This window comes from Suillus paluster (genome assembly GCF_016628075.1).
Source record: "Suillus paluster strain FC165 chromosome Unknown EDB91scaffold_611, whole genome shotgun sequence".
Taxonomy (NCBI): Eukaryota; Fungi; Basidiomycota; class Agaricomycetes; order Boletales; family Suillaceae; genus Suillus; species Suillus paluster.
This window is the reverse complement of record NW_024538171.1, coordinates 1-12,305: the sequence shown is the minus strand read 5'-3', so window position 1 is coordinate 12,305 and position 12,305 is coordinate 1. Positions and strand designations below refer to the sequence as shown.

At 45.5% G+C, this 12,305-nt stretch overlaps 6 protein-coding genes across 6 annotated transcripts; 3 read left to right on the top strand and 3 right to left on the bottom strand.

The window, feature by feature from the left end:
* Window positions 1-120: 120 nt before the first annotated feature.
* EDB91DRAFT_1090438 (uncharacterized protein) lies at window positions 121-1,002 on the bottom strand (the record flags this gene model as incomplete). Its single annotated transcript, XM_041316641.1, has 6 exons — window positions 121-217; window positions 373-450; window positions 529-602; window positions 633-698; window positions 745-915; window positions 940-1,002. The coding sequence occupies 6 exons, from the start codon at window positions 1,000-1,002 to the stop codon at window positions 121-123; spliced, it is 549 nt and encodes a 182-aa protein (XP_041168354.1).
* A 4,947-nt stretch (window positions 1,003-5,949) lies between these two features.
* Window positions 5,950-6,624, bottom strand: EDB91DRAFT_1259055 (uncharacterized protein; the record flags this gene model as incomplete). Its single annotated transcript, XM_041324371.1, has 4 exons — window positions 5,950-6,118; window positions 6,160-6,257; window positions 6,313-6,386; window positions 6,435-6,624. The coding sequence occupies 4 exons, from the start codon at window positions 6,622-6,624 to the stop codon at window positions 5,950-5,952; spliced, it is 531 nt and encodes a 176-aa protein (XP_041168353.1).
* A 458-nt stretch (window positions 6,625-7,082) lies between these two features.
* On the top strand, window positions 7,083-7,922 carry EDB91DRAFT_1259054 (uncharacterized protein; the record flags this gene model as incomplete). The annotated part of the gene is made up of 2 exons (XM_041324370.1): window positions 7,083-7,491; window positions 7,582-7,922. The coding sequence occupies 2 exons, from the start codon at window positions 7,083-7,085 to the stop codon at window positions 7,920-7,922; spliced, it is 750 nt and encodes a 249-aa protein (XP_041168352.1).
* A 958-nt stretch (window positions 7,923-8,880) lies between these two features.
* On the top strand, window positions 8,881-9,274 carry EDB91DRAFT_1259053 (uncharacterized protein; the record flags this gene model as incomplete). Its single annotated transcript, XM_041324369.1, has 3 exons — window positions 8,881-9,059; window positions 9,126-9,187; window positions 9,249-9,274. 3 exons carry the CDS (start codon window positions 8,881-8,883, stop codon window positions 9,272-9,274), a joined length of 267 nt encoding a protein of 88 aa, XP_041168351.1.
* A 217-nt stretch (window positions 9,275-9,491) lies between these two features.
* EDB91DRAFT_1067126 (uncharacterized protein) lies at window positions 9,492-9,768 on the top strand (the record flags this gene model as incomplete). Its single annotated transcript, XM_041314830.1, has 2 exons — window positions 9,492-9,537; window positions 9,602-9,768. Coding segments are annotated over 2 exons (213 nt in total), but the record flags the coding sequence as incomplete, so codon positions are not given.
* Window positions 9,769-10,930: 1,162 nt separating this feature from the next.
* On the bottom strand, window positions 10,931-11,425 carry EDB91DRAFT_1259052 (uncharacterized protein; the record flags this gene model as incomplete). Its single annotated transcript, XM_041324368.1, has 1 exon — window positions 10,931-11,425. One exon carries the CDS (start codon window positions 11,423-11,425, stop codon window positions 10,931-10,933), a length of 495 nt encoding a protein of 164 aa, XP_041168349.1.
* Window positions 11,426-12,305: the final 880 nt, after the last annotated feature.

Sequence of the window (12,305 nt, the reverse complement as noted above, 5' to 3'; positions counted from 1 at the left end):
GGAACTATTCCGCTCGTAATCACGTTGGAAATACTTGCTGAAGGCGAAGGTGATATCAGGCTCGTCTGTGGCATCTGCGAAGTCCTGCCTATGGATAGAGTCACCTATGTGGATGACATCTTAGGAGACGGAGTCGTCCATGGAGCCAGTACCATACTGGATGAACGGCTCGAAGCCATCTTGCCTCATGGATGAATCGAAGAAGCACGACTCGGAGCTGTGAATCCCGAGTGTATGGCGGAAAAAAATATTCTTACCGAGGATAATTTGAATGTTGCAGTGGGATGCCGACCTCGATATCAGTATGATATCGAGTGTTCTTGGAGTCTGAGAAATGTGAATCCGAAAGCAAGGGAGGAGAAAAGTACATACTGGTGAGTAGCATGGACAATATTGGAGTCGTCGCGGAAATCTGAGTCACCCAATAAAAGCATGGAATCTCTAGAAACTCTTGTTAGATGTTCAATATTCAGCATCAGCCATTTTCCCGACGATTGTCACTCTCGCTAGTGAATATTCCCCACTAACTTCAGCCATTCCATATCACTCCTAACCTTAGTGAGGTTTCTCGCACCCATTTGAATCTTCGATGCGGATACCGCCTATTTCGCGGTAAACAAGCCGTGATCCACATATTCATCGGACTCCTCTATAACTTCGAGTAGATGTTCATGGAAGTAGATCACCAGCTCAATAGTCTATCGAAGTAAGCAGGTGAAGAATCCACGCAAGATTCGGACTTACCACAACCATGCCCTCTGCGAGGGGCAACCGGAGCCGCAAGTACGTGTAAAATTGGGGTGTTCGACGTTGTCTTTGTGGAATAGTCGTGTTGTTGACTGGTTTACTTGCACTCGGGACATCGTGTACGTCCATCCCGAGCGAATGCCCGACTCCGTGAGGAAAAAGGCCGAGCTAATTCCACATAGGGAAACGCACGGGTATGGGTAACACCGCGGTTTCTTTGCTGACGGGTTTGGCGGGTACGGGTACGGTTGTCATCACAAAATTTGCAGAAGTGAGATATTACCTGATTTAGACTGTTGTGTGCCACAAACAATTGACACGTCACTGTCAGACCATCTCGGCAACAGCCAGACGTGATAGAAAACATCTCGCAATGACATTGAACCTTACTGCATGCTATCAAGATAGGATTACTATGTAGTACATGTATCTACATGACATATACAATGTATTGCCCACATTGACCGACAAAATTAAGTGAGTGTAAACAAAATGTTAAGTTAAAGTGTGCCATAGCCCTCCTCTGCAAGTAGGTCATCGTCAAGTTCCTCACCCTCATCAGCCAAAACTCTGTCGTCATCATCATCCTGACCTATATCAACATTGTCGTCAGCACCCTCTTCCTCATCAGCACCGTCAGCACCCTCTTCCTCATCAATGCCATCTTCTTCATCAGTGCCCTCCTCGTCCCGCATCTCCAAGTCTTCCATATCACCTTCATCTTCCAAATCCGACTCATCCCCTCACATCTCGGAGTCTTCATGTGCACTTGATTCAGTTTTGCCACCTTGGAGGAACTCATCCCAGTCCTGCATGGCCTTGTGACCAATTCCACCCCCACGAAACCTCATGAATATGTCGCGATCAATGAACCTGTAGATACTACAATGAGAAATATAACAAGAAAAAAGTAAGCACATACATGTTTACATAGTAATAGCGCCAGTCTGTATCAAGTTCTTCCTCTTTGTGGACAAAGGACGGTCCAAGGAGTGTGTCAGTGCGACTGTAGGCAAATGCAGGGATGATGTGTACCCTGTGGATGACAGAGTCAGGGTCCAGGAATCCAAATGCTTCCCCAAGACTGTCTTGGTCAAAGAATTCCAAGTGCTGTAGGCGTTTAGCAGCAAAGCTGGCAGGTGATCTGTCGTGTCTGAACCAACAAACAAATAAGACATCCATGCGTCTTGGTTGTGAATAGTGTGACTCCTCGTCCTCGCGATACCCTACGTTGACATGAAATATTCTGATAATGTGGTTGTACCAGTAAGGATGTGTACGCTTGTCCTCTTCTGCGAGTACCATGACATCAGCACAAGTTCAAGGATTGATTGTGTCTTGTTTGTGTCATAGATCGTATGTCGTGTAGTTGATGCGCAACGTGCTATGCTGGAATAGCTTGTTCTCGCCAATGAGGACAGAGTCATGGTCTTCATCCGAAAACTCATATTCATCACCATTATATGTGAGCCCACGGAGGCAGGCAAGCAAATGGTCTTTGAGGCGAGGGATAAAGTTCTGAAAAATGCAATGAAACCCAAGTGAAATGTATATACAAAACGACATACCTCAACTGCTGGATCATCTGCCAAATCAACTAACCAAGCTGTGAGATCAAAGCTTTCACAAGAATGCTTGGTGATATAGTAATGATCTGTGGGGGCAGTGTGGAGACACTTTGGTGTCATGAATGTTACCAACTGCATCTAAATTTCGATTATCGAACCCTAAGTCACCTTATCCGATAAGATTAGATTAGATAGATCCCTGATAAGATAAGATGGATAACCGATTAATGATCACTATCTTTACATCACATCTATACTACATCGACGTCATCCATCTATATCCATAACCCTAGATAACCGAACTCATCATATCCTTAGAAGTCCTACGATTAGGCAAACGGGTTACATCATAAGCATCTATACGCCTCTATGATCGAACCATAACCGAGAGTCCTCTACGAGCTACTTCTCGAAGAAGTCATCATCTCTTCACATCGCACACCTTCACTTCTCATGACATGTTAAGAGTTACCTCTGTCATTCACCGAACCCCTTACATTAGAACCTGTTGCACAGTCACAGCTAAACCCTAGATCCCTATCACAGAAGCATCGCTCATAGAGAAGCATGTTCATTACCGAAGACCCTGGAGAACCCTCAGATCCGATCGTACCCGATACATCTCCAGATCCAGATCCTATCTAGATCCTTAGATCTAGATCCCCAGATCCATCTCTTATCGAGATCCTTAATTACCCGCTCGAGACTTCTTGACACAGAACTCTCTCACACCCTTCTTAATCTCCGTCCACCCTGAATAGAAGCAGTCCCTGAGAACCCTGCTTAATCACCGATACCCTTGGCCCTATGAACCCTTTACCCTTCTCTTCTTGTAGTTGATTGGTTGATAAGACGCCCTATACCCTAGGTGCAATGTTATGACTGCATATAGTTATATCACATACCTTTCATACTCAGATAGCTCCGCCCCAATAGTAGTATATAGTCTAGGTAGTAGTCAGTAGTACTCCTTAGACTTAACCTCCTCATTTCTACATTATCGTAGGGCCTAGACGTTCCTCTCAATATCATCTTCGCTTTACCCTCTTTGACTGAGTCCTGTGGTGTGATTGATCTCCAAACACCTACTAGTTAGGTTAAGGGACGTTGGTCATAACATTTGGTCTGGGATTGGCCTTCTGCATAATGATAGTTTCATGTGCAGCAATAACTTTCTTGACCAAGCGTTCAATCACATCCTGGGAAGTCATACTGCATGTCGTTTGGTCCTTTTTCTTGGATGTTCGTGGATACCGGTGCTTTGACAGGCGGTGCTCAAGCTCTCCCTGGGGGCAGGTTAGAAGACAACATTAGATGAAATAAACCAGTACGTACCAACTGCGAGTTAAAGCATTTGTTGTACCTCTTTCTTGGATGGTGTTAGGGTAGTCAGCGAGCACATGGTATTTGTAGGTGTTCGAATTCAATCTCTTCACCTTCAGACCAGAGACAGTATGTGATGGTCCTGGTTGCTTTGAGGCTAGCACAGCCTGATGTTGTCCACAGGCAGCGTGCCCGCACGGAAGTTCTGTTGTGTGATAATGTTTGCACACGGTGCGCTGAAATTTGCGAATGGACTGACCCAGAGCAACAGTTGCTGAATCAAAAAATGCAAGGGTGTCGTTGGTATGGCAGGCAGAGTTTGGCATATGCATGCCATGCTGCGAGGTTGAAGAGGAGGTCTAATATTACCTTGTTATGGATGGCCTTTTCCTTGTCCTCTGATTCCTCATTGATGAGGATTCCTTCAAAAGACAGGAAGAGCACACTAGTTTACAATAGAATTCAATAAATGAAAAGTAAATGAGATAAATCTGAACTTACCTGCAGGAGATCCTCAAAGTCTCGCGCTGCAAGACACTTCATTGCCGATGCATTGTTGTGGAAGTGACGGATGGTTCCCTGTCCAAAGGTAGGTACTCTTCGATATCTGTAGAAAGCCACATGAGAATAAGTATGACCGTAATGCCTAAGTACATACCTCCAGTTCAGCTCCTGGACTGCAGTGCCACCTGCTGCGAAAAGGACACGCATGAGATGAGTAAATATAGCCTTCCAAACCCCAAGTTCAAATTCGTGCAGTAGGTCAACTACAAATAAGACAAAGAAATTGAAGAAATATTTTGCGAGGCGCTCAGAGAAGGCATTCTACCAAAAAATCAACCTTGAAACTGATATCTTGTGAGGAATGACTTACCCAAGTAGGGACCAGTGACTCTTCATTCAAGATATTCTGAATGTGCTGGCTATTGATACTAGCTCCCTGCTTGAACATCAATGCTCAAGCTTGTTTGACATGACACCGTCGTCATTCATTGTCAGTCCGCTGAGTCCTCTCACAACGTTTCATATCAAGTTTGGTGCCCATCCTAGGGATATCAGATTTCTTGATGAGGCACCATGGACATGGGCACTCACCAAGGAATTTGATACATGCAAGTAGGATCCTGATAGTAGAACTAAAATTAGATACCACAATCTGATATGAAGGTCAATCATGAAACCTACTTTTCAGGGTAATCAGCAGAGTAACTAAAGAACCTGGGAAATATGCGCCATGTGATCCCGTCTCCACATTGAATGACACTACCATATTTGTAGGCATGCATGAACTCTTCGTCAAGTAGTAGTGCCCAGATGGCCTGCATAAGCTCCCATTTACAATGTGTATAAACGTCGGTTGAGGATGCATCGCCGAAAATATTGAAATAAGTATCTTGAAAATCACTAGGGATCTGTTAAAATGAGTATCCGACAACACATTATAAGACAGGACTTACAGAGGGGATGTACACCACATGGTGGCATGCAGATGCTGTCAGTTTCCCTCTCATGTATTTAGACTGATTGCCAAAGAACAAGTAAAACAGCCAAAGTGAGGCATCACCAAAGTTTGTAAGATGTGTGGTGTCTGACCACATCATGAGGGAGGCAACAACACGTTCAAGGTTGTCATCAGGTTCCCTAGGGAGAGAGTTGACCTCCTCATAAGCTTCTGAGAAAGCAGGAGATGAGTATGCCTCAGAATAGACATTGATGGTGCATTCCTCTGACACCTTCCATCGCTGTTGGAAGGGTGTCATGTGAAAGGTGGAGGTGATACTATCCTGGAAGACCAATGTAATGACATCAGTGAGTGAGCGGTGGTAGACACCAGGTATCTCGAGCACAGGTGTTTCATCCTCTGATGCCCACTTCATCTTCTCCTTCAGCAGGCGGATTTGGACCGTAGACTCGTGCCAGCCATTTTCAGCGTGGAAGGGGTTAGATGAATCCTTGAGATAGGCACTGATAAGCCTTTTCTTGCGTACATTGTCATAAATCTGTGCATCCTCTCTCCTGTACTCATCGTTATTGAGGAAATTTCTGGTGAGGTGCTTCATCTCAGCATTCAACTTGGAATTAACTCCAGAGTACTGCCAGCACATGAGGAGCCCCGCTGTTGGGCTACTGAAAGGAGAGAAAACATTATCAGGCCCAATCTCTGAAGAAGGAAGCCCAGTAGTGATCTGAGAACTCCTAATATTAGGATCATGATCCAGGGTAGGAGCATCGACGACTACAATCGAGACCTGCATCTCCCTTTGGTATCAGGGTGGGACATGCAGAGTAGATATGGAAAAGCCCCATTGCATCAGGGGCTGTTTGGTATGGGATGAGGGGGGGGCTGATGAGGAATGTCTTTGGAGGCAGGACTATCTGGTGCCTGTGGTTGCTCAGGCTGAACCTTGATAGGTTGATTAGAGGGTCGTCCGCCTCCTGACAATTGGTTGGGGGCATGTGAGCGAGGTGAGTTGCTGAGCCTGGGATATAGTCAATGTAGCATGTAGGTATACATATTCACTGCCCAGAATGGGCAGAGACAACAGCAGGTGCATCTGGGGTAGGCACTGGAGGTTCCACTTCTGGAATATATCCCAAGGGTCCTGCAGTATCCCCATACTACATGATTATTGTATCAGCATACTACAAATCAAGTACATCGAATGAAAATTACCTCAGTGTTGACATAGTCATCACCCAGGTCCATCTGCACGTCAGCTTCGGGAGAGGTGTTCCTTTGCCTGCGTTCTGGAGACCTAGTCTCATCTCAAGCTCTCTTCTTCCCGCGCTTCTTACGTCCCTTCTCGAGGTAATGCTGACTCTTGTAGCCGTCAGCATCAGGAAGTTTGTTGGCTTCACACTGGGCCTCATGACCACTCAAGCGCTTTTGAGATGGGAAAACTTTCATGCACCCTAAACAGATGAGGTCTTCCATGTAGATAGGTAAATAGAGGACGCGGAGGGGGATAGAGACATACCTGGGCATTTCTGAAAGCCTTTATAGTCGCCATAGATTCACTCTACTGCACTAGTTCAAGACTGTACATGGGCCTGTGGTCTGATTCGCCATAGGATGCTGGGCACATAAGGGAGTAGTGCAGATACTAAGATTCACATCTACTGCTTTAGGCGAAGACTCATGTGCAACACGCTCCTGCAATGCTTCATTGCACGACATGACCATAGTCCAACCAGAACATATCGCATATGCTTGTGTTCAGGTAAGTGCTTTTGTGTACTAGACAGATTTATCTCACAATTGTTACTATTGAGGCTCGCTTCAGAATCAGCAGCAAGAATAAGTGGGCTGAAGTCGATGGGAAGTTCAGCTATTGAGAGTTCTACCAGAACATTATTGACTTTCTCTGAGAATGCGAAGATAAGGATTGGGTGGACGGTCTCCTAAAATGGTGGAACAGGTACATGATTTTTATTTTCTTGATCATGATGCTGAGCGTTTCTGCAAGGAAATTGTTCAAGAATGAAAATAGGCGGGAAGGCAGTGTTGAGATACAGGACCAAGCTTCTACTAATGATTCTAGCGGGAGCTCCTCTGCGCCAATGGATAGCTTGGCCAAGATGAGGGCACAGATGTCTGCTCACGCTAGTGCAGCCAAGAGTTCAGGTCGAGATCGTGTTCATCATTCTCCAAGTTCTCCCACTCCTCGTACTAGTTCTCATGATCATTCTCATTCTCCTCTTGGCCATTCTTATTATCCTTGTGCTCATTCCCCTGCACCTCAGATCCATTCTCCTGTGCCTCGTAGATGGTCTTTTACTCCCCAAGGACGTTCTCCTACTCCTGCGCATGGTAGGCACTCTCCTGTTCCCCGCAGACATTCTCCTACTCCTCGTATGTGTTCTCCTTCCCCTCACAAGCGTATCTGACCCTGTCCAATTCCGCCTAAATGGGCTGCTCCCACGGCACCTGACACTGCTGCAGTCCTTTCACCACCTTGTCACCCTTGTTCCCCAACTCCTCCTCGTCCCTGTTCCCCAACTCCACCTCATCATTCCCTGACTCCACCTCATTGTCCTTGTTCTCCAACTCCACCCCATCGTACATCCCCACACAAGAAAGCCACTCCACCCCGTCATCCTCATTCTCCAACTCCACCTCGTCATACATCCCCACGCAAGAAAGGCCCTACTGTTCCTTTTTCACCTGAACTAAGTGAGTTAACACAGGAGGATGAAGATGAGATACCCGAAGTCAGTACCAATAAGAAAGGGAAGTTAGCTGGGAAGAAGACAAAGATCACAGCCAAGGCTGCGGGAAAATGAAGCACATTGTGGAATCAGATGATGAGCAGCCATCTGAACTCGCTCAATGTCCCAAATGGCAAACACACCACCATAAGTAGGTGCTTTCTTCTAAGGTATGTCTTTATTATATTGTAAACTGTAACTGACATTGACCTCTACTTTGATTCATAGCATTCTGGCATTCTCAACATGCATTGCTCTCAGGTCTTTATCTGCTCTCCTCCATGCTTTCATTTTCATGCTCTCATGTTCTGGTGCTTCATGTTACATTACTCTCTACCCACTGATGAAGTTGAACATTTTGTACTCATGCTCCCCGGCTGCCTAGTGTACTTTACAGATACTGACACGGTATCTGGATAGCTATGATTCAAGTTTCCCTACATTCCGTCGCATAGCAATACTTTGTACTCTCATTACTGCAGACAATACCATGCAATGTCTTCGCTATCTGGTTGACTGTTAATGTCCAACAATCTCTGCAATAACTATATGAAACACTAAGTTGCGTCCTCATCTACGATGTACAAGCACTTGTCCATCGGATTTTTCAGTTCCCTAGTATTGCAAGATATACTGGGCCCTGGACCTGACACTGCTGACATTGTAGGCACCAAAAATATAACCATATATTACCATGTCTTGGTCATGCAATTTTTGTGATGGTTGGATATTCATACCCGCAACCATACCGCAACCCTTTACCGCGGGTTGGCAGTGTTTGACAGGTATGACTTACCAAATCGGGAACCTTGACAGCCACTGAACACCTGTGCTATAATTCTCTGTGTCGGCTTACTCTGAGTGCTTGAGGATCACAACCCAATGCTATATTAATTTCTGTCATGTCTTTCATGCCCCTGTAAATTATTCTAGCAATTTATCAAGCTGACACTTTGCTACAGAGGAGCTCGAGTCACTACCATAAAGCCAAGGCAAAAACTCGAGACTAGTAAGTCTACCAAATTGTCTCTCCATGAAAACCAAGCTCGCAAAGAAGGCATCTGATGCCTTGTCTACCCAGTCACACTCATCATCTAAGTCTATCTCGTCATCCATCTCCAATAAGGCCAAGTCACTCAAAAAGGCCATTGCAAAGGGTGCTAAGGCTCTGACCTGCCCCTTGAAGAAAGTCAAACAGTCATTTGTGTCTCGGTCTGCTTGATCGAAACCCACAGACACTGTTGATCTCACACAATCAAGTACTGATTCTCTGGCCAGTGACAATGACAAAGCAATGGCAGGTGCATCCAATCCTGATCCTGATTCTGCTGCAGATCTCGGTGTGTTGCATTCCATTGATTTTTGCATATCTGATTGGGCGATGATACAGACACTCTCCAGAAGACTTGGTGGTCATCTATCTATAGCTTCTTTTCAGCTGATGTTACAGTCCAATACCACAATGGCTGCTTGTGTCATTTTTTCCCATGTGGTGCATGGAAGTGTAAGACAGCTTTACCTACATCCTGGCCTGAAGCTTGAGTACTTCTGTGAGCAATCCTGGGAGAAAGAGTGGATCAATACTGCCGAGCAGCTTGTTCATGAAGAGTTTACGAGAAATCTGGGCAAAACAACTGCCATACTTATCCAACACTGCATCAGATGGCATTAGACTATCTCTCCATCCCAGGTATGCCACCCTCAAATCCTCTTTCAATCAATCAGTACTTATTATCTCACTCAGCAACATCAAGCAGTTGAATGTGTCTTCTTGCAGGGCCAGCAGCTCCTTCATTTTACTTGCAACTGGCTCACACCATCAACAATTGGTGCTTTTCTCTGCCTCGGAGCCTGGGGCAGAAGTGATCTTCTGATGATGGAAGACCTTCTAGCCTCTGTAAAGAGTCGAAAACGGAAGTGAAATGAAGTTGAGGCTGAAGAGGATGACGAGGAAAAGTAGTAGTATTTATTTGGTTGTCATTAATACACTCTTCTTGCTAATGTACCCACGGTGTTCAGAGACACCGTGGTGTTGACGGGTTGGTGTGTTACCCGTGCGGAACCCTAATTCCACATAACTCGCTGAACCCACTGGCCACCCGGTAAGTGTAGTCCTTTGCAGAGATTTGAAACAATTAGACATTTCTCTCTGACAAAGACCTCCGTGTTGAAGCTGGAGAACAATGCTGTATTGTGTGTCTATGACATGGCGGGAGACGACAAGGAGAGGGTGGTCTATGACATAGGTATATATACGTAGTTGGGACTATCCGAACAATGAACGATAACGAAGGGTGGAATCCCAAACTCTAACACTCCAAGGGGAAGGCAGACTTGGACAGGTGTTTGCAGGAAACCGCAGAGAATTTGACTGGGCGAAGCTCACCACGGCTCATCAAAGAGACAGCATGAATCAACCATAACTATTTGGTAGTCCTAGACAAGCCAAGCCTTGGCAGGCGTCTTTGTGGACTCACATCATGGTACCATATTTGAAATTGTTTCTGAAAGAACTTGATAGTCTTATAGGCTATAGGCTACAAGCCAGCTCTTCTATCATGCCATGTCAGGCATTTTGCGGGTCTTCCTGGATTCTTCTACGCATGCATTGAGATATAATTGCTAACGCTCTTCCATTGGTGTAACATCAGCAAAACCGCCCAGGTCTTATGAAGCCTTGACTGGCCTAACAAGGCCATACGAGGTAGCTGTAGGCCTGGCGGATTGCACAAGGCTCACAGCACTATGAATGGAAATACTCCCATCCAGAAATGTAACACTAGCCTTGTATGAAGGAGAAGCAATTGTAGTCATGCAAGGCTTGAGAAGGTTATCAAGGCTTAAGAGGCTCATTAAGACTTAAGGTGCATGCACGGACTAATGAGCCAGGTAGTACATTGCAAGGCCATCCAGGCCAATCTATTAGCTCCAGTATGATACTAAAATACAATCAAGTCTGAAGAACGATCAGCAGTGATAAGTGTGAGCAAAAACAAGGCAGAATATGAGTATGATCAGAAACTAATGTGTAAAGCATAATGGTACGAAGGTTGGATAATGAATGCGGAAAGACGGATGGAGAACTAGAAGCTGTTCGTTCGTTTCTTGCCATGAGAAGGGTTTTGTTTGGTGGCTTTGGTAGAAGTCTTTTTCCCTTTCTTCTTCGGTGCCACTGGTGCGTCGGGAGAGATTTCCTCGTCCTTAATGAATGTATTAGCAGGGGGAAGTTTCAACTTCAAACTGACCTTTTTTGCAGCAGGCTGAGGGGAGGGAGTGACAGCAGTGTGAGGTGCTATGTTCTTTGCCTGTTTCATAGGCTTCGGTAGTGGCAGAGGGGAGGGCTTGTTATCTTCATCCTCGGTAAGTGGGGGTAGAGGAGAGTCGGATTGAATCTTCTTCACTGGGGGTGGGGAAGACGATGGTGTACGTTCCTCATCATCCTCAGAGAGTATAGCTTGATGGCGCTTGGTAGTCTGAGAGTGAGATGGAGTCTTCTTCACTGGGGGTGTAGAAGGCGATGATGCATGTTCCTCAACATTGTCCTCATCAGATTCAGGGAGTGTGGGTCGACGGTGCATGTTTTTTTTTCAATTGGTGGTTTTTTCTTCGCAGGATGCAACAGAAGAGGGGAGCGCTGATCATCATCATCCGGTGGCTTGATCGGAGGCCTAGGTAGGTTGGTTCAAATCTTCTTTGATGTCAGGCATGTCGAAGGTAGTACCACTGGTACGGGATCTTCGTCACTGGACTCAGCTGGAGGTTGGGGCTCAGGACAAGGCTTCAGTTTTACAGGTCGAGGGAGTGGAGCTGTGGATGTTTTCTTGACATGACTCGGAGGACACTCCTCATCATCAAACAGCGCTGTGGCTAGTGCAACATTTTTATGGGGAGGAGCTGGCTGTTACGGCTGTGTTGTTCTATGAACTTCTTTTCTTCTTTCCCTTGATCCACGCTGACTATGCACGACTCTTATCAGTCTATATTTAGTTCGGTATGACTCAGACGCCTCATTGCTTACACATGTAGCTTACTGATCATTACCTATTATTACGTAATGCCCTGTACCCTGTGTACTATATAAACCCTGGCTAGGTGACGCTGATTCTTCAGCTTAACCTACACTGGTTTTCCTCTGATCATTCTGACTTGGTTCTAAGTTACCTCTTTGGTACTTAGTCTTATTTGAACTTGGACATTCTTTAGACAGTTGTCTAGAACGTATCAACAGACCTTTGGTCTTATTGGTTGATTGTTTACCTGCGTTATACTTTGGCGTAACACTGGCTGTCTCGCTATATTGTGTAGTAAGTATGAGTCTTACAATGTAGCATATACTCACCATCAGGAAAAACTATATCTCTATATAGAGGACCATCCTCTATATAGCCCCAATAGCACACCACAGCTCTATACAGTCTATGGCAAGCTATCACAGCACTATAGACCAGTATAGACATC